The 26,518-nt window shown below is 37.9% G+C and overlaps 1 protein-coding gene across 5 annotated transcripts in view; it reads left to right on the top strand.

The window, feature by feature from the left end:
• The window catches only part of SNAP25 (synaptosome associated protein 25), a 79,131-nt gene extending 56,545 nt beyond the window's left edge, over nucleotides 1-22,586 (top strand). For 3 of the 5 annotated variants that reach the window (XM_028523938.2, XM_028523939.2, XM_036009572.1), the window contains exons 4-8: nucleotides 2,459-2,507; nucleotides 9,303-9,420; nucleotides 13,052-13,177; nucleotides 15,854-15,998; nucleotides 21,307-22,586. In XM_028523938.2, the coding sequence (XP_028379739.1) occupies nucleotides 2,459-2,507; nucleotides 9,303-9,420; nucleotides 13,052-13,177; nucleotides 15,854-15,998; nucleotides 21,307-21,375 (507 nt within the window). In that variant the 3' untranslated portion in view covers nucleotides 21,376-22,586. Of the gene's footprint in view, nucleotides 1-2,458; nucleotides 2,508-9,023; nucleotides 9,142-9,302; nucleotides 9,421-13,051; nucleotides 13,178-15,853; nucleotides 15,999-21,306 lie in introns of all 5 variants that reach the window. The other 2 variants (XM_028523940.2, XM_028523941.2) reach the window with 1 other exon arrangement.
• The last annotated feature ends 3,932 nt before the right edge of the window (nucleotides 22,587-26,518 follow it).

Raw genomic sequence — 26,518 nt, 5'->3', positions numbered from 1 at the left:
GTCTACCTACCTTTTATTCTTAGTGCCTGTGCAGAATGGAGGCTCAACAACACAGTGAATGAATGAAGGAATGTATGTGTATATGAATGAGCAAGTGAGTGAATAAACAACCTACCAAACACCCAATCTTATTTGGCATCTCTACCCTTCTCTTAAAGATGAGAAAACATCCTGAAAGGTCAGATGACTGTTTCAGTCGTGCAAGTAGCTGCTGGCTGAGCTGAGAGCACAACCCAGCATTTCTGACTCCTTGGTCCCTGTTTACTGCTTCTGTTCTCCCAAGTTGGGGTAAACTCTTGCTCCTTTGGATTAGTTCTGTGAATCGTTCCAGTATTGAAACATTTAGCACTAAATGGAACAAATGTAAAATTGTATTTTCAGAGCTCCATATAATATAAAGGGCATAAGAGCATATCAAAAAAGTATAAACAGGTGAGAGATAGACTGACCCCACTGAAATCACTAACCTATTCCCACACACTGTCCCCCAACAGAATGGAACAAGAATCTTATGCATGGCCTGGAGTTGGGTGCTCTGAGAACATGCTCTGTAGTGGCTCTGGGTTCATCAGAACTTGCATTGTCACATGCATATGCCTGAATAAGCCATCTGCTTTTTATAATTTGTTATCATAAGCAATGGCTAAAAATTGCAGAAAGGGGCAAAGAAATCATTAAAATACAGGCTAGAGTAGACACATGTCCTTACAACATATTTAAGAAGAAGATTTTGAAATGTCTTCTGGGGTCTAGAATCTTGCTGCTCAGTGTGTCCTTGCACCGGCAGCATCAACATGGGAGAGCTAGTTAGAAATGCAGAATCTCAGGCTCTATCCTAGGATCAGCGATCCACGGAATCAGGGTCCACATTTAAACAAGGTATTTCCTGTGCAGGGGACTCATGTGCACATTAAAGTTTGAGAAAGAGTGGTCTAGAAGCTTCTGATGGTAGTGGATAATAATGGTATTTTTAGTTTGCCTAGATATCCTGCTATAGATGTACTTTCTGAAGGTACTTATTTTATAAACACTTCTCTAATGCTGAATATAGGCCTGGCATCATGCTCTCACATGCCACATATTAACTCATTTAATTTGCATAATAACTCAATGACCTAGTAACTATTATTATATATGACAAATGAGAAAACTGAAGCACAGAGCAATTAAGACATTTGTGTGAAGTATCATAGCTAGAAAATGAAATCATGAGGAATTCCAGAGTAGAGTCTGGCTCTAGAATCTGTGCCGTCCATCAATCTCCAAACTATAGCCTGATTTCACAATTAAAGCTGAGCCAAATGTGTTCAAAAGTAAGGTAGACTTTTGTGTCTGGGAGAGTTAACTCATCACATTCTCTGAAATGGGGAATTATAAAAGGTCACAGAAATCACTTAGTATTTTACTTAATTTTTGGAAGCACTATTGGAATTGAATTGTTAAAATGCTGTTTTTTAAAAAACACCCTCTGTTGACCTCCACTAAACATCTCTCTCTTTCTTAGTTTAAAATAAGCCATGGAAAATAAATAAGGTTGTGATAAATGTCTTATTTTAGAATTTATTTTAGACAATACAGGAACTTTCCTTGAAAAACAATTAACTCAAACTGTAAGCATCACCATTTTATTAACTGTTTATACTTATTAACAGTTACCTTATGAAACAGAAGGTCTTCCATTGAGAACTGTAATGAAGACTGTTATAAAGCTCATGAGTAAATTACTTCATTATATTATTGTGCAGAATTTTATATTTCATAATAAAGAAATTTAGATTCCATCTGAAATAAAATTATATTTATTTTAGATTATTCCAAAATTCTTTTTTTTCTGAAATTTTATCAGAATAATCTTTCTCATCTGCCAATTCCTTTTCTAAATCTTACAGAAGAATGAGTTTCCTTCTGAGCTGTCTTTCTCAGTTTTTTTAAAACAATCTTTTCCTTTGATAAATCTAAAAATCTCACCCCCCCGCCCAGGACTCTTACAAATCTTTCACGTAGGTGGCATTCCTCCCCAATTTACTGAAGAAGGCTTTCTGATATATGGCTCCAGAAAAGAAGATTTAGTCCAGAAGATTTTGTAAGATTAGCTTTCTGTGGTTGGTGTTACGAAAATGTAGGTGTTTGTACTTTCCAAATGTAAAATTATTAAGTATAATATTAAGTATATGTATTCCAATTCTATTCCAAGCCCTATCTACAACCCTGTCTGTGGAGACCGAGCTGTAGCCCCCTTCTCCTAACCTGAGAATCCCTGATAGAGCAAGTCCACAGGTTACCCATTCCTCTGAGTCCCTCCTGAGCCCCTAATACTCTTGCCATGTTTCTTCCCTTTTTTTCTTGGATCCTTCTTCATTTTCCATTTCTAATAGAGCTAATTGTCCCCTTACTGATTTTTCTTTCTCTCTTTTCTCTCTAACTCTTTTTCTACTTTGCTACCATTCTTGGAATATAGAGTAAAGATGCTGGTATCAGGACTTTGGTTATGTTGGATGAACAAGGAGGTAAGTCGAGATTTTTTCAGTAAGAACAATTTTTCATCTAAATGAAGTACATAAAAATACATGCATACACAGATAGTCATTTTGACATGTATTAAAGACACATATGAATATGAGCACTATAGAGTTTTTATTACCTTGCCTTTTTAAATTTTGTCTGTTGAAAAGATTGGTAAAGGTAAATGTATGGAAATGTTGAGGCCTTTATGATTAAATGCATGACACTAACCTCCCTGTTTTATATGGTGGGGTAATATTTATTATTTGTTTTGTTGGTTTTTAAATTATAGTATTTTAGACAGCGTGAGAATCCTTTTATTTCCCTATTTCCAATCTTTCCCATAAATTTCATTTTCTTCTAAAAATTGTTAGAATGAGAGAATAGTATATATATCATGCTGTCCATTTCTTTTTACCATCCTAAGTCAGTAGCTGGCCATTCTGATTTCCAAGTTATTATGGAGATGCCTTAAATAACTGTGTGCTATTTTTAACATGTTATATGCTAATGGGGGGTCATTGGAAGATGGGAAATTGAGCCAATTGAAATATTAGACCTGTTTTTAAAACTGTGGAGACTCTAGAAGCAATAAAAATCAGAGGGCCAACATTTTAGTGTAGCATCTGCAGGTGGAATCAAGAAGGACAGTACAGAACTTTTTCTTTGTCTCAATACATGTAGTCATATGGTGATGATTTATGTAATTTTAGCCACAAGTTAGTTACCTGATTTCATTCTGAATTCTAATAGTAATAACAGATTTTTGAGAAAATTTTATCTTTATCATGTTTTATGAAAGCATTAGAAAATTCTTCAGAATCATGAAAAAGTTTTATAGCATCAAAGATAAAAATATAAAACTCACAATAATTTATTCACAAGTTGTTAAATAAGCTGTTGTGAGATACCATAATCAAACTTGTAAGTTGTTATGAATGTTTTATATTTTTATCTTTGTTTATGGGGTACCATAAACAACTCTAAGCAAAAACCTCAAGCTGGGAAAAATGTTCCCATGCAGATAAAAGACATAAAGCATTTTTCTGAAATAAGAGAGCCTTTGCATATCATCAAAGAAAAAGGCAACAAACTAAAATAAAAATGGATGTCGGTTATAAATCATCAGTTTACAAACAGACATATGAAACCATGCTTCAACCAGCAACAATAATAACATACCACTCTTTAGCAGACTGACACAGATTTTTTAAACTTACAGTCACCAGTGCTGTGAATATGTTTGAAAAACACTAACTCTCATTCTAGAGATGGACACTATAGTCTATTAACAAATGTTTGAAAAACAGTTTAATAATATTTTCAAATTTTGAAGTGCAACCATCTTTGACCAAGACATTCCACTGCAAATGTACATTGACAATTACATAAAGAAAAATGTACATGACTTACCTGTAATGTAAAACTGGAAACAGCCTAAATGTCTGTCAGTGGAGAGACCAACCAAATGAATTATGCTATAAAAAATACCTTGCAACCATTTGTTATAGGGCAGGGGACATGCAGGGACTGGCTAAAGGTGTATCATTGGGGTTGTCTGGGAAGCAAATGCTGAGAATCAGTTAAAAGTGCATGAGATTTATCAGGGAAATGTCCGATGAGTCGAGGGGAGAAGGAGGAGTAGGCAGGGAAAGCCTCCTGACTGTGAGGTGAATCTGACACAAGAGGAGAAGAGGGGAGAAGGAAAATTGAATAGGAAGGGTGTTAAATGCAGTACTGCAGTACTGAGATGAAGACATCTCAGCCAGGCCAGCTGGAAGCCCAGGAGCAAAGACTACCCAAAGAACAGCTCCACATTGGGCAGGAATGCTTTAGCTCTGGTAATGCCATTGTGCTCAGCTGTTGGCTAGAAGCACCCTGGGGACAGCATGGACTCCATGCAAATGCTGTGGCAGATCTCACTGGTGCAGCATCTGGAGGTGTCAGCTAAACACATCCTCCCAGTAGGGTCCCTCTTGAAGGGACATATGAGGGCGAACCCTCATGGCTGTCATGTAAGGACTTATGCTTCTATATTATTTGTATTCAAAGTGTTCAATAAATATATACCAATCAGTCAATAAAATAAAAGATATTTGAAAGCAATTGAACATCAACCCCAATGTTTCCCCCAATTTTTAAAATACAAATTGTCAAGATTTATATGCAAATAAATGAATCTAGTGGAGTTGTTTTTTGAGGAAATTACAATGGCTGTGGCAGTCTTCAGAACTCCCCAAATAATTTTGCTGTAATTGTAAGATTTACTGGCTTGATCTCTGTAGTGGTGTTCCAGACTTTGAAACTCAGGATGCAGCTAGACATTGTTTGTTTTTAAATTAAGCAGCAGATGTCCATATGAAAGAGTGGCACCCCATTTCCAGAGCTAAGTTGATACATATACATTCAAATAATTACAGTTCTGCCTTATTAACTCTCTTAGTTAACTATTTGTGTGTGAAGGGGGCAAAAAAAAAGGAGCATTGCAATAGGAGAAAAGGCTGGGCAAAAGTTTAGGAAAATGTCTTCTATCCCCCTAACTATAAAGCACTGACATAAAATCATGGAAAATAATATATACAAATCTGAGATCAAAAAGAGAGAAAGTGAGTAACATGCTTAATGAATTGCAAACTTCATTGTACTTTGATGAAAAAAAATCTAGAGATAAAATTTGCCAAATTGTCATACAAATGCAAAAATGTATTATTCTTAGCACAAATGATTCCCAGAAACGTCCACATACTGTTCTCTGAGAAGCAAAACAGAATAGCAGATTTTACCCATAAGATAGTTAATGTTCTCAGCTAAAACATTTCAGTTGTAGCCACACCACAGTAACTGCTGAATTCCTCAGTTAAATGTGCTTCACATGTTCTATTTATAGTATAATAGGAGATGAGGACCTTTTTAAAATTACGACTGAGCATAAGTCAACAACTATCTTCACTGCCATCATAAATGCATTTTAATTCTGCCTATGCTGTATTTAGTTGTTTAGATCAGTAACTGCTTTAAAATTTCTCTCCAGTTATGCCCTAGTACTTCTGTCTATGCCTGAATACTAAAGGTGTTGACTGTTTCAATCTTCAGCTGCACAGGACGCCCAGGAAACCATCATCCTCCTAAAGAACCATTCCAGGTTGCCCAGCTAAATGACTGCACTCAGAAATTCCTTACTTAATATTTGTTTTATACCCAGGTATCAGGAGACACAAAGGAGCACCAAGCATGACAGACAGCCCTGGAAATGTACTGAGTCCTGGGACTTTTCTTGTCTCCAAGAGAATCCCATTGAAACAACCTTAGCACTAATGTGTGATGACTTAACTTTTCACTTACTTATTTCTTGTTCCTTTTGTTGGTCTTTGCTTGGTTATATGTTTGTTTTGATGCTGAAACTGTAGCTTTTGGGAAAAATCTCCTGGGATCAACTCTAAACTAAACAGTAAAATCATTGACCCCTGGTTAGAAAACTAAAGACAAAGTAAAGCTTCATCCAGAGAGCTTGCTTTCTTAAAAGGTGCAAAAATGTAGCATTTGTGAAGACATCCTTCTTGCTAAAGTCCATTCACCAATATGTTATCAATAACTAAAGCTGCAACTGTCCAATATGGTAGCACATGTGGTTATTTAAATTTATTTAAATGAATTTTCATATGTTCAACAATGCCAAGAAAAATGAAAATCATATAGGCAGCATTCATTTTATAACTGGATGTACTCATGAATGCTTGCACACTGATCTATAGCATTGATGTCTTGCTATTTTTCTGCTATTTTTTACCAAGTTGAGGATTCCAAGGGCCCTGTTTGCCTTACTTGAGTAAGATTAGTAGAACAGATGACTAAATTTTTATCTCTGGGCATACTGCCATTGGTGGATTTATCACAAGTATCTGGTCATCCAAACATGGTAGAAAAAATTTAAGCTCTTGTTGAAACACATAGTGTTATCTAGTGGAATACCTCTTCTGACCGAAAATGTTATTATCCTTCCCAGCTCCAAAAACACAGAGACATGAGCCAGAAAGCAAACTTAGGGAGTGAAGGAGCAGTCAGCCCTAGACACTGCATGACTCCAGTCTCCGAGAAGCTGCTGTCCACCTCAGAATGGAATGAGGATATTGGTTATTTTCAAGCATTTCCTGAGAAATGTCTTCATAGAAATTATTGGTGTGCTCAGAAGTCCCAATATGCTTAACATAGCCACAAACATAACGTATACCCTAAAAATTAATATTATTGCTAGAATATCTGTGAGAAAATGGTTCCATGATATTTTTTAAATTAAGCATTTGACTTACAATTATGTATAAAGATACACTCAACCAACATTCGTAGCTATAAAATAATTTTCTGAATCAACTTTTCTGAAAGAGCTTTAGAATCCTCTCTTAGCTGTGACCTTACTGAACAAGCCCGAGACCATGGCAGAACACAGCTCTCAGAATATGGATTTGGATCTGCTTGTTTTTATCTTTTAATTTGAATTATTTAGTTCAGAAGTCCAATTCTTGTGGGCCAATTTTTCTGTTACCTCCTAATCCCTGGAGACACAGTGCATGGATTTCCTGTAATATAATCAGAGTTAATATTTTGATAAAAATATGAACTCAAGAGAACTCTTCAGGAAGAGCAAATGTCTTAATATATACATATCCCCAGGCCAGAATCTGTATGTATTTCGACTGTCATTAGTTGAATCCAACAGGCTTTCTTCCCCCTGAGCCCAGCCATTCCTTCAATCTCATCTCAACCCAGAACTCCAGGAAGCCATTAGCAACTATTCGATTGGGGTTTGGCACCCTATTTTTGTCTGTACATGGTTCTTCTTTTGATTATGTTGATTGGTTCCAACCCCCCAATCTCTTCACTTGATAGTTAATTTGACCTACAAACTAATTTATTGCATTTTTAAATAAACTAGAATGAAGTCTTTAAAAAAGTATAAAATCTTCTGGGATGTAAAGAATAGTCATTTATTTATTTATTTATAGCTTTTTTTTTCAGGCTAGTCTTGAAGACCTTAATTACTACACCTGCATTTATTCAGCAAAAGGTCACCAGCACAACACTGTTATTTCCTAAAGCTATCTAGTACTGGATGAACACTGAAATTTTGTGTTCATTGGTCATTTGAAAAGCATAGCAGAAACAGCAGATTCCTTATAATCTGAATTCTGTTCTCCAGCCTCACAAAATAGAAAACAATAAGCTCTTGTTTTCCAAATGGACAGTTCCCCAGTTTGGGTCACTAGTGAACCTTTGTTTTTCAGAATGACAATTTCACTGTACCATTTAATGTGAAATTGTTTTTAAGTGATTATTTATGCCCATAGACTGGAAACGTATTTGTCAGTTTTATCCTAATCATGCCCTTACTCCCAGAAGTATAGGCATGCATGCATGAAAGTATGGGCGAAAAGAGGAATGGAAGTGTAATTATGTTTTGTAATTAGACAACCAAGATGTCCCATTGCTGCTTTCCTTTAATGGTCTTAAAAGCTATTTTAAAAATCCTTTCATTGAATTTGTAGTTTACTCAACTTGGTGACGCAACTTTTGAAAAATTAATCAAGTCAGTGTATGTAACTCTGGCAACCTAGAAGTATAATTAGTTTTTATAGCTATCGATCTACGTCTTCAGTACACTGAGGTCAGCTTTGCTGGCAGCGATGATTCAGTACTGTTCTAAGTTCCAGTCCACTGCTCCTCCTCCTGAGACTCATGTGCTCATTTCCTCTGCTCTCCACCTGTGGCTGGGATCCAGCAGGCCCTCCATGGTAGAGAATGGGAGATCAGGGGACAGAGAAGTGAAACACCTCCCAAAGCTCTCATAGCAAATAAGTCATACAAAGAAGGATGAACTGAAATGTTCCAGTCCTTGTAAAGTTGTATGCAGGTGTAGCTGTTTTTACAGCTTCTCTGAATTAAGTATTCAAAACTAAACACTACCCACAAGCTGCTTTTAGCTAGATGGCCACAGCTAGGAGAAAAAAGATCCAGAACCCATTGCCAATGATCACTTTGGTTGTTGTTATCCACCCCTCTCCAAAAAGATACATTCTACTTCCAACCTTTACATGGTCGAGGATGCTTAAAAAAAACCATGATAGAGACATTGTTAAGGATGAAGCAAATATTTTGTCTGGTAGCATTAAATCTCAACACCTATCACACGAACTAACGCTCTGTTTTTCATTCACTTGGGTTTCACTGGCATCTGAGTAAGTGAATCTGCTGTGCTTTTTTCCTGGACACTCAAAATCAGACAGGCTTACATACCCCATCCCATCATGTCTGAATTACAAACAATTTTGAGCATCATTTTTGTTCATTTCCTTCTTTCCGTGCCTACATAGGGCAACAGAAGTAGTCTACAGCAATGCATCCACTTGGACAATGCATTGTAATATCTCTCCTTATCTTTCAATTCCGTTTCACATAGTCATTTCTCATGTTCTGTTGGAAACCCAAAAAAAATTCATTCCACACTGTCATCCCTCTGTCCTAACCAGAACAACTCGATCGTGTTGAAGAAGGCATGAACCATATCAACCAAGACATGAAGGAGGCCGAGAAAAATTTAAAAGATTTAGGGAAATGCTGTGGCCTTTTCATATGTCCTTGTAACAAGTAGGTACTGGGTACCAGCTCTAATCTGTGGCGTCCAGTTTTCTTTCTTTCTTTTTTTTTCTTTTTTAATGTCAAAGTGAATGTCTGAAGTTTTGTCTTTTTTTCTTTGTCCTTTTCCATCTGCTTCATTCTGTGGGGATAAAATACTTGTGTTTAATCAGAACAACTGGAACGCATTGAGGAAGGGATGGACCAAATCAATAAGGACATGAAAGAAGCAGAAAAGAATTTGACGGACCTAGGAAAATTCTGCGGGCTTTGTGTGTGTCCCTGTAACAAGTAGGTGCTGCCTGCCTGCCTGAAGCTTTGGTTTCCCAAGGCCCATCTCCAAGCCTTGAAAAGCTCATTCCTGCCAGGCACAAAGACAGGATGAGCATGTGGCATGCAGAACAGATCAATACCGTCTCCAATGCATTCATCTCATAGCATAGATGATATTAGTGGGAGTTACTGTTGATGCATTAAAAATCAGGCATACTACAGTGAAAGCTTCACTGTCAGCAACTTTTATTGACAAACGTTTCAACATTTTCCAGAAAGTGTACTTTGAGGCAGAGACTAGCCTCAGGAAAGAGTCACCCAGTGAATTTTATTTTCTCCCAACCCCAAAAGTCAAAATTGCAGATTTAGAAAAGACTGGGGCTAAGTTTAGAAGATGAGAAGCACATATATCAAGGTTTGATTTTTCAGAAGTAAACAAGACAGGAAATTTGGCCCAGGTAAGCATTCTGTAAGTTAGAGTCTATGACAAAGATTCACCCTCTCAATTGCCTGCCGGTTGCCAAACTTGATCAGTGGTTAGACAAGAGATGACGAAGCGATACCCAAGGTGGAGGGAGGCAAGTAGTCCTTCAGCAAGAAGTGCTCAAGCCTTACCCAAATTGGACCCATCCCTCTCAAATTCTCCCTCTTGGAAGATCTACCTGTACACTGGCCGAAATGTTGAAATGTGTAGATTTTGCATGCACAACATCACAACACATTCAACTGTTCTCAAGGTTCTGCAACGCTTTTTTGGAATGTAGCAGAAATGTGACATGTGGTTATAAGGGTTTGCGACAGAAAGAACCTGAAAATGAGGGTTCTGGAAGATAGTCTCATTTGACTAGCTGTGGAAAAAAATGCATGAGTGGATTGTCCTACATGCATTTGGAAAATTAAACCCATTACGTGACCTCCCTTACCCCTCCCACTTCCCTTTAAATAGAAACCTTTTTCCTAAAAGCTTTCCTGATCCTAGCTTTTAGAATAGAAATTGATGTGATTTCTAGCTAATTATATGACCATTCACGTCCTTTAAACTTTGAGGCTGATCTAAAATATCCCACTTCCTGTTTAGGAGGGGGAGGGGCTCAATTTACAAATAAATTTAAAACTTCTTTTTAAAAAGAATGATCTACAGTAAAGCATGATTAACTGGAATCTAGCTAACTGGAACCCTCAAATGTATTTACATTTTTGTCCCCTTCCACTTTTGGCAAAAAGAGACAAATGAACAAAGGGGGGGAAATTAACATCAGAAATTGAAAATGGGCAATCTGGGTAGCTTGGATTCTTTCGCACAGTCTTCCTTCTGTAACTTCCACATCTAGGAGGACCAAACAATAAGAGGTGATCTTCAGAGGAAAGGCCATTAGACTCACGAAGAGAAACCATAACTGAGAAAAGATTTGATCACATTCACTACCCTAAGACTAAGGCAAGAAAGTGGCTCAAGAATTTAACTAATAATCACCAATTACCCTCAAACAAAATTTTCCTCCATGGCCCACTGTTAATTAAGAAAGTCACATAATTCATTAAAATGACTCGTTTCAAAGCATTCCAGTTAGTCAAGATTTCACTGTATATCTTTCAGTGGCTACTTGCCACCAAGGGAGATTTCTACCTGTTTTATAATAAATTCCAAAAGACATATTTTCCCCATTCATCAACTGAGTATAGAGAAAGAACCGAGGCAGGTCCCCTTAGGATGGATTCTAATGTTTGGATGAAATGATGACCCCTACAAATTCCACATATTAGTGGGCACAGATTTCTTACTGCACAGGAGACCCTATTTGAGCTTCAAAGCTTGACCGAAGTGTTCCCATTGTGTGTAAATAATGCTGTAAAAACCATGTGTCACAACACAGTGTCTGGTGGTGCCCTGGACTCTCTGGGGGCTTCGCCCTGTCTCGGCATGTTTCGAAGGATTATGGTAGATGTACGGCAGTTATGTGAGTCTATGTGCAGCATTGTGAGTGCAGTGATTTGCCTTCTTTCAGAAACGCAAACTTTCCTACCCCCTTGACTTTGCCAAAGATGGTATACCAGACATTTACATAGCAGAAAACATCACCAGGTCCAGGTAACTTCTTTTAATGTGAGGAGGAAGGGGATGGGAAATTGGCGGGGGGGAACAAAACAGACACTGAGCTCTATTAAATTAGTTTTTGGATCCTGTCCCACTGAATGGGCCCATGGTTCTTTAGCGCAGTAAATTATGACAGCTCTAAGGGCTGTGGCTTTATATACTAGATTGTGGGAGCTATTGAAATTGTATCTGTACAATTTTCTAATATGTCTCCAGGGTTGTTTGTTCCCCAATTAAGTTTTAATAGTAGAGCCAGTTTTAACAGAGAGAGCTGTGGTTGTCTAGTTAAAATTTTAAAAAGTGGGGGTAAATATCTTTAATAGAAATTATGAAAATGGGACCAAAGGAAGTGTTTTCATTTTTGGACTAAAAGGTGTATGATTTCTACTATGCAAAGAACCTAACAACATCTTTGATTGCCTTAAATTACAACACACCCACCAAAATAAGCTGCACATGTTTCTATTGGGCACAACAGGTATGCCTGGATTTTAAGTTTCTCTCCAAGGCAGCTCAGTGAAATATGGCCCGTGAAGACCACACCAGTTCCAGACCACTCCCCTCGTGCCACATCCAGGATAGCTTGAAGTAGGAGTTTGTACTCACTCCCACCCTGCCCTTGAGACCGACAAAGAAGCAATTGAAACTGCGTTTCAAATCCTCATGAAGGCTATTACTGTCCTGCTAGTGCCTTTTTCGAGAATGGTCAACTTCTGGAGTAGTTTGGCTTAAATGAGAATGCTTCACTTTCTACTCATGCCTGTAGCTGGTGCATGAAGATTATGTAGAGGGGTTTTCCATTTTGATGCTAGATGGCTTGTTCTTTCTTCTATTTTCCTGCATTCATTTCACTATGCCTCTTTTACTTTTTGTCTCTGTGGACAAAGGTTTGTACATCAACTCTGGATGTATGGTGACTGTTTGGAAGTACCGATATATTATCTAATTCAGATCATGTTAGAGGCAACTCAGAGACCATCACCCTTGGCCAACCACCAATCCTTTATGTCCTTCATGCAGAGTTGGAATGGTTAGTTCCACACATGCATTGGGGGAAATAATTCAACAGGAAATTCTTCATGGCAGTGTGTAAAAACTCAGTCAAGTATGTTTTTCTTGAAGGCAGTGTGTTGCTGTGGTGTTGTATACATTATACTTGGCAGTCTTGTTTTGTGTCTGTTTGCCAGTATGTTTTCCTGTGTGTTTTGTGTCTCAAAATATAACCATGTCACTGAAATAGAACTGATTGTCCTCAAGCTACCTTAATCCTTGTCTTTAACTAAACCACAAAAACAAACCAAAACAAGAACAAACTGTGGGCAAAGGTTACAGTCTCGACAATTGCAATTGACTCAATTGGAAATAAAATGCTGAGTAGTTGAGGCATGGTGGTGGCCAACTCTTTGGGTCCATATTATGATATATCGGTATTCTCTAATGCCTCAAATTAAAACTCATTTGCTTGGTTCGGCCCTTGGCTTGAAGAGATAACCATTGCTGTGAGCTTGATGCTCCACCCCCTTGCCTTCGTTACTCACCCTCTTTTTTGCATAGGCTTAAATCAAGTGATGCTTATAAAAAAGCCTGGGGCAACAATCAGGATGGAGTGGTGGCCAGCCAGCCTGCTCGTGTGGTGGACGAACGGGAGCAGATGGCCATCAGTGGTGGCTTCATTCGCAGGTGAGCCTTGTGCAGCCAACACTGTAGCAGCTGTCTATTTTTTGCACAACCGACAACTCTAGGCTGACTGGTTCTTAAAACAACACCCATTGAATCTGTACATTGGCTGAACAGTTCTTCTGACAGCCTCTTCTAGGCTCACTCATTACAGGTAACTGGGTGTGGAATGATCCAAAAAGGCCTCACTCATTTGTTTGGGGCTGTCAACATTTGCTAGGGTCGGCCGGGCCTACAGCAGAGTGCCTCTGTTCTCATCATGTTTCCTCCAGCAGGATAGCTCAGGCTTCCTACAGGGAGGTAGAAGCATTCCATGGGGCAGGCTCTAATTCACAAGCACTTATTAAGCCTTTGCTTGTGTCATGTTTGCCAAAGCCTCATCAGACAAAGCAAGTCACATGATCAATATCCAGGGTCAACGCTGCAGTAGACAGGCATCTCATTTTGTGAGTTTAATTGAACAGAACTATTAAAGAGATTGTTTAGAGGTGTGGATAGGGTTAATAACAAGAATTGATAAAGCATTTATGGATTAGCAACAGCAAGAAGAGTTCTGAAGAGACAGGAGAGAGCTATTATCACAACCCAGCAATAGCTAGGGCTGTAGGCAGAGGTAATAGGTAGAGAAATGTAGCCGCTGCCAAAACTATTAACAGTGGGAAATGAGAAAGGCAATAGATGCTCCAACTCATTACTCCTCTTGCCCTCCAAACTCTCATTGGCCATTTGCCAAAGTCCTTTGAAAGTTAGAGGTGAGAAAACCTGAGTGATATCTATGATATCTCAATGATATCTGAGTTGTAGAGAGGTCAGCCTCTTGGGGCAGAGAGCAAAGGTCAGAGAACAAATCTGGGAGTACAAAGACAGAATACTGGGCATACCTGGCTTCTCATTAATCATTTCCTTTGAGATCTGGAAGCAAACGCCAAGTTAAATATCTATTTTTAAAAAATCTGGGCCCTGGCTGGCATAGCCCAGTGGACTGAGCACAGACTGCAAACCAAAGTGTCGCAGGTTCGATTCCCAGTCAGGGTACATGCCTGGGTTGCAGGCCATGACCCCCAGCAACCGCACATTGATGTTTCTCTCTATATATATATCTCCCTCCCTTCCCTCTTTAAAAATAAATAAATAAAATCTTTTTAAAAATCTCATGTTACACAGATCTGTCAATTCAGAACTCAGCTTTTAGGAGACCAGAAAACAGTTACAGTAATAAATATTTCTGTTGTTGAAAAGAAAAAAAATACCTATCCACTTTTATAGGCTACTATACCAGGACTCATCACCCAGGCCACTAATGATGCCAATCAATAATGCAGATTCAAGGAACAGGTCACTGTCACTTAGGTATAAGGTCTAAATATCTACCTAGAGCCTCATAGATGGCAATTTTATTCCTGTTGCTATCTGCTCCCAGGGAAACTAAAGCAGGGGATCTCATTCCTGCCTGCATATTAGAATAACTGGAGGAGTGTTTTGTTTTAATACAAGTGCCTGACCCTAATCCACACCAATTGAATCAGAATCTCTAGAAGTGAGACCTAGACAGCTGCAGTTTTTAAAGCTCCTCAGGTGATTCTAATATGCAATCAAGGCTGCTAACCATCAAATAAGAATATGCTTAGCTGTTGACAATCATTTAAATAAGCTTCTCTCCTATGTTAAAAAAAAAGCTAGGAAGTTTCCCCCTAATTTTTCTGGGCTGGGCTGCTTTAAAAACCTCAGTGGGCTAGTCTGCATTAGGAGTTACCACAGGCGGAGGATTTTAACCCCTCTGAATACTTTTAGCCCATCACCATCTATAGTGGGAATATGTTATTTAGCCAGAACATTCTGGAGTAAGTGTAAGTACCTACCATTTGCAATAAGAATTACTGCCTTTTTAACTTTCAAGCTGAGCTATAGAAAAAAAAAATACAGCAAAATGGCAAGGCACTTTGAGAGCCAACTCCTTTCTATTCAAACTGGAACAAAACCTTTTATCACAGTTTTTTTTCCCCCTGAAATAACCAATTCACAATGCCACCAAAAATCCCATAGCATTGAAATCTAAGAAAATAAAAATCATCTTAAACAAGCAGCTCCCTTTGGAGTTCTTGGGAGCAAGCAAGATTAGGAGGCAGTAGAAATTATCATTACTCTTCCCATGGACATTGGTCCCCAATGGGAAAGAAGGGAGCAGAGACATGCTCTGCCTTAGCACAATGGCTTTTTCTTTCATTCTCAATTTGGCTCTTGGAGATTTTGGTTGATAATTTAGAAAGAAAAATATAGTTCCTAATTAGCTCCATCTTCATTTTCTGACCTGGAATCCTCCCAACTAAAATAATTTTATTCTTAAAAAGTGAAAATTGGGATAAACATTTAAAGAGACAAAATTATATGCTGGCAGAAGCGACAGAAGTAAATAAATTAACCTATTTAATAATAGAAATTCTTTAAAACTAGAAATTCAAGGGATCAAAATGTATTATAAAATTTTCTAATAAAATAAAGAAAAACAAAAATTATTTTCTAATGTATACAAGATAAATATTGTCCTCCCATTGAATGGAGATTTCAGATAGATAAGATTGATACCTAGAGGTCTTAGGATTTTTTTCCTAAGTTTTGGATCCTTGGCATTCAAGTTTTCTCTCAACCTTTATCCATCAAAAATTGCTACTTGTTTCCAAGGGTAACAAATGATGCCCGAGAAAATGAAATGGATGAAAACCTGGAGCAGGTGAGCGGCATCATTGGAAACCTCCGTCACATGGCCTTGGATATGGGCAATGAGATTGACACACAGAATCGCCAGATCGACAGGATCATGGAGAAGGTGAGCATGTGGCAGTCAGCACATTTCCATTGTTCATGACTTCTTCTGAAGTAATCACTGAGAAAGTGCGAAGGGCATAATGAGACCCTCACACCATGGCAGTAGATTCAAGCACAATGGTAGACAGAAAATTTTCATCTACCCCAAGATAAAAATTCAGCAACAGGTAAATAAATACAGGATAGAATTTAATCTAGCAGGTATTCCTCAGGGGCACCTCTATTTTAGGTGTTGTGCTAGGCATCACAGAACATGTCAAGATGAGAAAGATACCATCCCTGCTGCCTAGAAACTCTCAGCCTAAGGGAGGCTATTAGCTTCCAGATGAATTTATTACCAGAGAAAATGTAATTCACTGAGAGAACCACACATGAAATGCTAAGTAGGTTAGATGAGGAAATATTTTAAGGGTCGAGGGGTGGGAAAATCTAAAAAAAACAAGAGTTGAATTTGAACTGAGTCTTGTAGGATGGTTTGGACCTCGTCAAGTGGATATGATTTAGAAATAAAAATCATGAAATGGGGAAAAGAATAGTTATTTTAGTTTAACCAGAAGATCAATATAAGCTTTGATTTTTATAAATGCCAAAGCTTTAATGATAGTTCAAAAAGGCCCAGATTCCATTTCTGGTCCAACAATACACATATCCAGATTTCAAAGTAAGGAACATAATGTGACATAAGGTTGAGTTCACACAAGGGCACCAGATGCAACTCCAAGACTGAGCCATCGTGTCACCAAGAAGCATAAGGAAGAGTGGCAAGAGTAGAATCGGGAGGGGTGAGGTTGGGGGTCTGAGATTACAAGGGAAGAGAAAGGAGCACTGGAAAGCTTTTATAAAAAATATTTGGGACACCAAAACCTAACATTCCACATTATATAAATCTGACATAGTTTCTATGTCCTTGTATTCCACCCCTCACCAATCAGTAGAGTCTTGACTATTACTTACAATATTTTCAAGTGTCCAAATGACAAAAGGAAACAATAGACACATTATAAGTTTAATGATAACTGTGCATCTGTAATCAGTTATAGTTGACTAATCTTATCATGTGTGAGTTTATTCCCTGGGAGATATTGAAGTTTTGAGCCTGAGATCCCAAATCTCCTTTTAACAATTTATTCTACTTTGATGAACAGAGAAGGATGTTTTTGAGATCTCTTGAATCATAAGGCTAAATATTCAGTTTCTTGGTACCTAAACAATCTCCACTGATGTGAAAAAGGAATAAGCAGATGGAAAGGGAACACTTTGTCCTCTTGTGCTCTATGGGCTCCATATTAAAAATATCTGATTGCATAATATGTTACTTGATCAATATTTAGCTACACAAATGTCAGTGTTGATTGGCAAAATGCTTGTGCTTTGCCTTACTTTTACAAGTCATGACATACTTACCATTGTTTAGAGCCTTTGATACTCTAAAGCTTTTAAAGCTGAGCAAATCAATAGGTTTTAGAATGATATTGAGAGTTTTAAAATGCACTGGAGTCAACACAAACTGACCTAACCCATTACAGCCAAGAAAAAATGAACTAAGGAATAATTGCTGAACTACCTTCCAACAGAAAAATGATTTGAAAAAACAAGTAGCCCTTTTCTATTAATGGACTCAATTTACTCAAAGAAGTAGGGAGATAATGTATCTCTAACTCAATTAGAGTTCTGGAGGAGAAATTTTACTGAGAGAGAGAGGGGTCAACCTTTATTGATAGAGTTGGACTTTAAGCAAGAAAAATTGTTCCTGGAAAGGCAAGTGGCACTTTAATTCTGCCACTTTGCAATTCTAGCTGTCTTCTTTAGGGAAAACCTTTCATTCTGGGCCCAATTTACTACAAAAACAAAGACATATGCAGCTATATGGTTTAATCAAAATTCAGGGGGAAATAGCCATTATGGTTGGTGTCATTCCTTGAACACTGAGTTGCTTAAGGGGTGGGAAGAGGTCTAATTGCCTTGAATAACTAGCTTTTTCTCCCCCCCATAATTACAGTCTGGACATGATTTAGTTAGAACCCAGTTCATCCCAGCATTGCCCTCAATGCATGTTATGTGGGCTTCACAATTCACAGACTTTCACCTTCTCACATATGTTCTCACTTCTGATCATAGGAAATGGTGTGCAGAGTCTCCCACATGCCTAATACTAAATCAAAATCACACAGTAGGAGGGAAGAGAATTTTCTGGTGTTTCTCTCATATGCTGTCATGACCCCAGCAACAACTTTCAGCAAATTCCATCAATAATGATCCTTTCTCATCACTTTGATTAATAATAAAGTTTCGGGAGTTCAAAACAATGAAATTTTCAGTATGTGCCCATAGACTGTCAAGAAATGACTTTGCCCTTTAAAAAAGCTTGCTTTCTAATTAGGATATTTATATATACAGACGGGCAAAAGTAGGTTTACAGTTGTTTGTGTGGACAATAATACAATAATGAATACATAATAATATAAGAATAAAATTTTTGCATGCCCATAACTGTAAATCTACTTTTGCCCACCCCACATATATGTTTTCTAAGGTTAAAAAGGTACTGTTGTTTCATAACATTAAAATAGGACAAGTTTACATCAGATATTTTATGGGAACTGTTGCTAAGGAAATAACTTAGTGATGTTCAAACTTCAGTTTAAATTTGTCAGGGGCAGATGCCACATGCACGGTGGAATACAGTGAGGCTGAAGCTTTAGCAATCCTCAGATTCTCCTACCAACAAGGAAACATGGCATTTGAAAACTAAGATCTTGAGTCCAACAGGGTTTTCCTGCAATTCTCATTTAAAAGATAATACAAGAATAGTTCAAACCTGGGATGAGAACTGGCTGCCATGGTGGATAATAAACCTCTACTTCTGGGAGTCTGAGCTGTGGCCTAAAAACTACCTGCCATGCTCTGATTCCGAGATTTCCAGCATGTTCAGAAGGGTGGGCTAATTGGCTCCTTCTAACTCTCTTACTGGCTTTCCAGTGGGCATCTTGGCTTTCCCACAAGGACAAATCTTGTCATATCTTGGGTATGCCAGCAAGTTCAGGATCCTCTAAATAGAAACATGAAAAGTGGGATGAGATGAATTCCATAAATACAATCCTAAAGCCTATAAATAGAATAAACACAGGAGCATTCTCCAAATACCAGGAAGATATCTAAAAGGAGATTATTTCAGGATTTTTTTCTAAAAGATACTACTTCTGTTATACTAATTATAAAGATGTGGCATCTTTGTGTCTGATATTGTATGGGTTGGAATTTTGATATGCTTCAGAAAAAATTTAGGTGGAAATCACAGATGCTCACTGAACACAGGTCTGTTTCAGCTCCTCCCAGATCCTTTGAAGATGTCCAGAGAAACTTCATGCTCTCCTTTAAAATATCCTCTTGTTCCACCATGTGAAGGTCACTAATGCATTCTTAATGCAGGAGGTCCTAGAACATTTGCCTACAAAAATGTCATTCATTTTGAAATGGATAGTTTTTTTCATTTAAGCTTTTCTCAGTCTGGGAAAATAGCATAATTCAATCTGCAGGAACATTTCACATTGGTCTAAACCTATAATTTTTCTTTGCACCAACATGTCATTATTTCTGATAGGAATTGTAGCTAAAGAAGGAAGATTTAAAAGCCAAAAAAATTGCCCTGGCAGGTGTGGCTCAGTTTGTTGGAAAATTGTCCCATAGACCAAAAAGTCGTGGGTTCAGTTACCTGTCAGAGCACATAGCTGGGTTGCAGGTTAGATCCCTGGGGCTCATACACAACTGATATTTCTCTCTCACATCAATGTTTGTCTCTTTTTCTCTCTCTCCCTCCCTCTCTAAAAAGCAATGAAAAAAAAAAATCCTAGGGTAAGGATAAAACAAAGCTAAGTAAAATTGAAGAGAATATTATTTTCCAAATTAGGAACCCAAGATCAAAAATATGAGTCTATGGATTAAAATAATCAAGGAAAGTTAATGCTCTCCCTGACTTGTTTTGAAAGTCAACTCTCGATAATCCAAACAGAGGTTGGAAACTATTGCTGGATAATTTAGAATTATGAATAATCTAGAAATATTTCTGTTTCCACTTGGCAAACTTCTATTTGAATATGGATAACTCTCAGGTCCTGGGACCCCACACTTAAACTGAATATAGAAGACCCAACTTGATAGAGGTTGGAATGCACAAAGCACAGTAGTAGAAGCAAAATCAGTAATCAGTGAATAAATACTGATTGACAGAAAAACAGTTGTTTCCTAGAATGTTTAATTTTTGCCTCTACTTGCTGACTCCTAGGTTTCTCAGTGATATTAGGAACAGTTTATTTTCTGGGGTTTAAAGGTCTGTCTTGGTAGCAGCCCTGGGTTTCATGCTGTATATATAACAAAAGTTAGCTCAAGCAGTGAGGTTATCAATCAAGACATGAAAATATGGTAAATGTACTCGTGTTAAAACAAGTCAGTTTTCAAACTCATAGAAGTGGGTCTTCAGAAATGGGGCTGTAAAATAATTAAAAATCCCAAAAAGCAAGCCAAATTTTCACCTAATAATAATCTCAAGATAAGATATATTGAACACTTAATTTTTGCAAAACATTATTCTAAGCACATTGTGTGCATAAATGGATTTCCTCTTCACAGCAAATCTAAAAAGTAAAATGATTAACATAATAATTACCAGTGTGGACTCTGACTTCAGGCTGCTTGTCTTCTGACTCTGGTGTCCCCACTTACTAGTACTATGACTTTAGACAAATTGCCTAAATCCTCTGTTCTAGGTTTTCTCACTTGGAAAGGGGAGCTAATAACAGTATACACTTCATAGTTGATGTCTATCTTGCTGTTACCAAAGTTGAATGAATGAAATAGAGTATACACTGGTGCTTATTAACAGTACTCTCTATTGCCCCTAGCTTACAGATGAGACAGCTGAGGCCCCATGATGTTAAGTAATTTACTCAAAGTAACACTACTAATATGTTATCTCTGATTTGAACCCAACTGTATAAATAGTAATAGTTCAACTCAATGCAACAGATGTAAGAGCCCACCATAGATGTCATTAGGTGTCATTTCAGGAGAGAAATATAAGAGATATAACTCTGTCCCCAAAAGGACACTCTCTGGTGGGGGAAATAGTCATGAGAACTAAGATCAAGTTTCTATGATCATGTCTAATATAGTAGAAACACAAAGAAGAGATGGTCAACTCTGGTAAAGTTGCGAGATACCTTCATCAAAAAGGGTGCATTTGAATTGGACTCACAGGGGTGAATGAAGTGTTAATGGCTAACCTGGATTCTGTTTTCTTTGTCCTTTCCTAGGCTGATTCCAACAAAACCAGAATTGATGAGGCCAACCAACGTGCAACAAAGATGCTGGGGAGTGGTTAAATGTGTCCACCTGTGTTCTCTTCCAAATGCTGTCAAGCAAGACAGCACCTTCATGCTTTTCTCATGGTATTACCTAGTAGGTCTGCACACACACACATCAGTCCACCCTCATTGTGAATGTTGTCTTGTGTTGTCCATCAGTTTCCCAAAAATATTATGTCTTTTGTTCTTTCTGAGTCTCTTTCTTTCCAAAGGTTGTATATAGTAGTCATTTGGTGGCTCTAACTCCCTACATAAGATGTCTTGGTTTTCATTTTTCCCTTTATCTCCTCAGTGGTGTTTGCTGAATGACAACAATTTAGGAATGCTCAATGTGCTGTTGATTCTTTCAATCACAGTATTGTTCTTGTAAAACTGTGACATTCCACAGAGCTACTGTCACGGTCCTTTCTTTGGGTGTCAGGCTCTGAAACTCTCAAAATTTGCTGTCTTTGGTTCCTCATGGCTGTCATCTATGATTTCATGATTAGACAATGTGGAATTACATAACAGGCATTGCACTAAAAGTGATGTGATTTATGCATTTATGCATGAGAATTAAATAGATTTTTAGATTCCTACTTAAACAAAATCTTTCCATGACAGTAGCATACTGATGAGAAAACACACACACACGCAACAACAGCAACAACAGAACAACAAAGCATGCTCAGTATTGAGACACTGTCAAGATTAAGTTATACCAGCAAAACTGCAGTAGTGTCATTTTCTTTCTGTCAATATATAGACTTATTAATCATAATCATCCTTTTTTAAAAAAATAATTTTAAAAAAAGATGAATTTGACACACACCATTTAATCATTTCCAGCAAAATCAACGTTTGGCTGAAATTATGTCAAGTGGATGTAATATAGGGTTTGTTTGCTGCTTTTGAAGGCTGTGTTTTGGAGAAAGCTATCTTGCTGTGAAACTGTGGAGATGTAAATTTTATAAGGCTGACTCTTACTAATCACCATTTTCCCTGTGGTTTGTTATCAGTTCAATTCTCTGTTGCTTAATCTAGAGCTATGCATACCAAATTGCTGAGATGTTTAGTAGCTGATAAAGAAATCTTTAAAAAATAATATAAATGAATGAAATATAGATAAACTGTGAGATAAATATCATTACAGCATGTAATATTAAATTCCTCCTGTCTCCTCTGTCAGTTTGTGAAGTGATTGACATTTTGTAGCTAGTTTAAAATTATTAAAAATTATAGATACCAGATGTCTGCTTTAACTTCTTCATGGACCCCATCTGATTTTGCACTCACACAAGAAGGGAAAGCCTGGTCACTTCATCCCATTGCCCTTAAGAAGCCAATTCTGTGTGCTGAGGACACTGAATGGAAAAAACAAAGGTGTCTCTTAGACACAATTCCAGTAGCAGTTGAAACTTGCCTTGATTTTTATAATCTGTTTCAAAAATACTTGTGTGTAGATTCAGTATTGGCTGTGGGAAGATACATAATTTTCCAGAAGACATGGGAAAAGTAATCTGTGGTGCTCAGACGTGGACCTAAATAGATTCAGGTGTATCAGTTATCAGTCTTCCTTCCACTCCCCGGTATATTCCCACCAAAGCTGAGCCCTCCACAACCACCACTGCCACCTTGACTTTGTAACAGTTTTCTGACATATCATACAAATCACTTATTTAAAATATAGAATTTGATGGTCGTTAGCATATTCAGAATTGTGCAGTCTAATTTTAGAATATTGTCACCCCAAAAAGAAACCCAATACCTATTAGCAGTCAGTCCCATCCCACTATTCCCAGCCATAGACAGCCACTAATTTATGTTCTGCCTCTACATATTTGCCTGTTTTGAACATGTCATATGAATTGAATTAGACAAGATGTAATCTTTCATGATTGGCTTCTTTTATTTAGCATAATGTTTTCAAGGTTCATCCATGTTGTAAAATATGTCACAGCTTCATTCCTTTTTATGGACAAATAATATTATACGGAAAACACACTGTGTTTATCCATTCAGCCACTGATGGACATTGGGATTGTTTTCACTTTTTGGCTATTATGAGTTATGCTTCTATGAACATTCATGTATAAATTTTTGTGTAGACATGTGTTTTCAACTCTGTTAACATCGCTATTTTTCCACCATCTTTGCCTTGACCACCTACACTTCTACTACCTACACTTCTACCACCATCACCTTCACCATTACCTGTGCCCCCTCTATCTCCAATGTAACCATTGCCTTGACTATCACCACCTTCATCCTCCTACTGCCTCTGCCACCTCTCCACCATCTTAACTAGCACATCCACCATTATCACTGCTACCTTCCCAATGATCTTTAGCACCTCCATTACTATTGCCATCACCACCATTGCCTCTACCTCTGCCGTCTCTACCACCTTCACCAGCCACCACCATTACCACCATCACCTCTGTCACCTCTACTACCCGCTCTGCCTCTCCTATCCCATAATAGCAATCAAATCAGTTTATTCTGGATGTTCTGGTTGGCTGCAGATCATTTCACCAGCAGCTCTTAAGATTTTGTGAGAACAACTAAGAAGTAAAAACAGTGAAGACAAACTCATCATCCTCAGTAAATGTTTGCAGTTCTTTACCTTCTTTCCAAGCCTCACAACAGGTTCTAGAGATATTCTAGATGCTCAGGAAAGTTATTCTAAGAGCTAGCTGTAACACATCTACATCCTACAGAAGATGCTAAAAGACATAGAAAGTGAATAAATACATGGCATATGTCAAAACTGCTAAGGGGGCAATGTATGGGGCCATGTTAGAAAACTCTGTTCCAAATTCCATCTGTTCTCAGTCAGGTGAGTGAGTGTGTTTCCACATTGTCTGAGTAATTAAAAACCCATACTGGATACATGAAAGGTAAGATATGGGCATTTTGCTTTAAAGTCCATCACATAGTTCACTCTGAAGCATATTTCTTTGATAATTGAGTTTATTCAACCTCAGCTCTAATGCAATCAACTCCTTTTGGCTAAAAGAGAACATATACCCTGTGGATGAATTAGCTCTGGGTAACGTGCCAACTCAGGAAGTACATTAGAAATATAATGATTGTGGTAAGGAGGAACTGTGTCAAGGCTAAACCTTCTGCCTCCCTCTTCCATAAGCCTTCTACAAAAGACAGGCCAGACAAGGTGAAAGCTGGTCCTGGATCCTAGCAACAGAGTCCTTTCCTTTGTTTGCCTATTTCTAGGTTCTGTTATTCTTCTTCCACATCCTCCCTCAGCATCTGATTTGACCAACTTTTCCCAATGTTTGTGTCACTGCTTTGTCATCAATTGGATGATTACACTGAAAATTAAGAGAAAGGGAAGAAAATCTATACTTTGTTACCATCCAGTACATGCCAGGTCCTGTGTTTAGTGCCTTATATAGGTAGACTCATTAAAGCCTCTTAAAAACTCCACAAAATAGGCATTAATAGCTCATTTTTCAGGGGAAGAAATTAATAGTTTATTTAAACAAGATCTTCCAGCTAGTAAGTGATATAAGCATGATGTATGTGTAAATCCAAAGCTATAGAGAGGTCTGGAAAATAAATTCAGGATGGTGCCTCCCTCAATTCAACCAGAAACTCCAGGAGATATTTGGCTTCATAAAAAACAGCAAAGACAAGTATATTGGATTTCTTAGCAGGAGTTCTTGGTGAACCTGCCTCTTATCATTTATTTATTCATTTGTAAAATATTTACTGGGCTTCTATGCCAGGTCCTAAGTATTGAGAGCAGAGCAGAAAGGGGGAAAAGTAGAAAATTCCCTGCATTCACTGAACTTACACTCAAGCTGGAGAGAGATAGATAAACGAACAAGTAAAATACGAAGTATATCAGATGGTAAGTGCCAGAGGAAAATGCAAAACAATGAAGAGCAAAGAGTTCAGGAGATAGGAAAGAGGGTGTTATTTTAAAACAGAGTGATGGGGCCCTGACTGGTGTGGTTCATGGAGTTGGGCATTGTCCCATGAACCAAAGGGTCACTAGTTCAGTTCTCAATCAGGGTACATGCCTGGGTTGTGGGCTAGTCCCCAGTTGGGGGCAAGCAGGAGGCAACCCATTGATGTTTCTCTTGTACACTGAAATTTTTCTCCTTCTCTTTCTCCCTCCCTTACCCTCTCTCTAAAAATAAAATCTTTTAAAAAATAAAAATAGAAGACCTCACAGATAAGGTAAATTTAAGCAGAGAATTCAAGTGTTAGAATAACTAAAATGGTATGTCCAGAGTAAACCCATTTAGGAAAGATGGGCCAGGATTAATTAAATAAATGTACAAGCTACCTATATCTTTTCACTTTGTAATCCTGGAGGACCTCCTCTGCAACTCAGTCAATAGTGGTTTAAAGTGTTTCCACCATTGTTCAAAAGACACTTGCAAAATCCTTGGCCCAAGCAAGGAGGCAAATTCAGAGGATAAAACGGTATGCAAGGGACGAATATCAAGTCAAATTTTCTTAGAAGAGTTGGAAGTGTTAACTTTAGGGTCTAAAATTTAGGAATTCTTCTTTTATGTGGGTTTTGTACAATCATCAACTTAGTAATTTACCTTCAAGTAGGTGAGTCACATACCTCAGGTTTTCTATCTAGGTTTTAGAAACTCAAATCAATCTTCTACATGTAGAAAGCTTTGGGAAACAAAGAGGCTAAGGAAAAGTAAACTATAAACAAGTCATTTAACCATAGTACCCATGACTATTTCCAGGATAACTATCTAACATTCTAGAATTCTAGAGTTCCAGTCCCAGGCAGGGTTCAACTAGCTGGTGTTCCCCACCCACCCTTATGCCCATCCATAGCTCCTCCAGGCTCTTATAATAGGGAGTTTACTGCCTTGAGTTCATGATCTTCTTTCCACAAGCAACTCAGAAAAATGTGGCCCATAATTCTTCTACAAGACACTTGGTGCCCAGTCTACAACCTCTGAGCAATTTCCTCTATTCACAAAAGGCTGTTGCAGTGAAGAACCCTGTAATTCTCTGCCTTGGGTCAGGGAACACCAGAAATGTTAAAGTTTTAATGCCCCTGGAAACAGTCCTCAACCAGGATGGATGGGGATGGGTGAGTAGATACCCAGTTTCCTTGGACCCAGGTTGGGATAGCTCTACATGTGTGTTCTACATTATCTCTCAGAGATGTCCTTGCAGAAAA

This window comes from Phyllostomus discolor, chromosome 9, assembly GCF_004126475.2.
Source record: "Phyllostomus discolor isolate MPI-MPIP mPhyDis1 chromosome 9, mPhyDis1.pri.v3, whole genome shotgun sequence".
Lineage (NCBI taxonomy): Eukaryota > Metazoa > Chordata > Mammalia > Chiroptera > Phyllostomidae > Phyllostomus > Phyllostomus discolor.
This window is presented reverse-complemented; position numbering and strand designations above follow the sequence as displayed.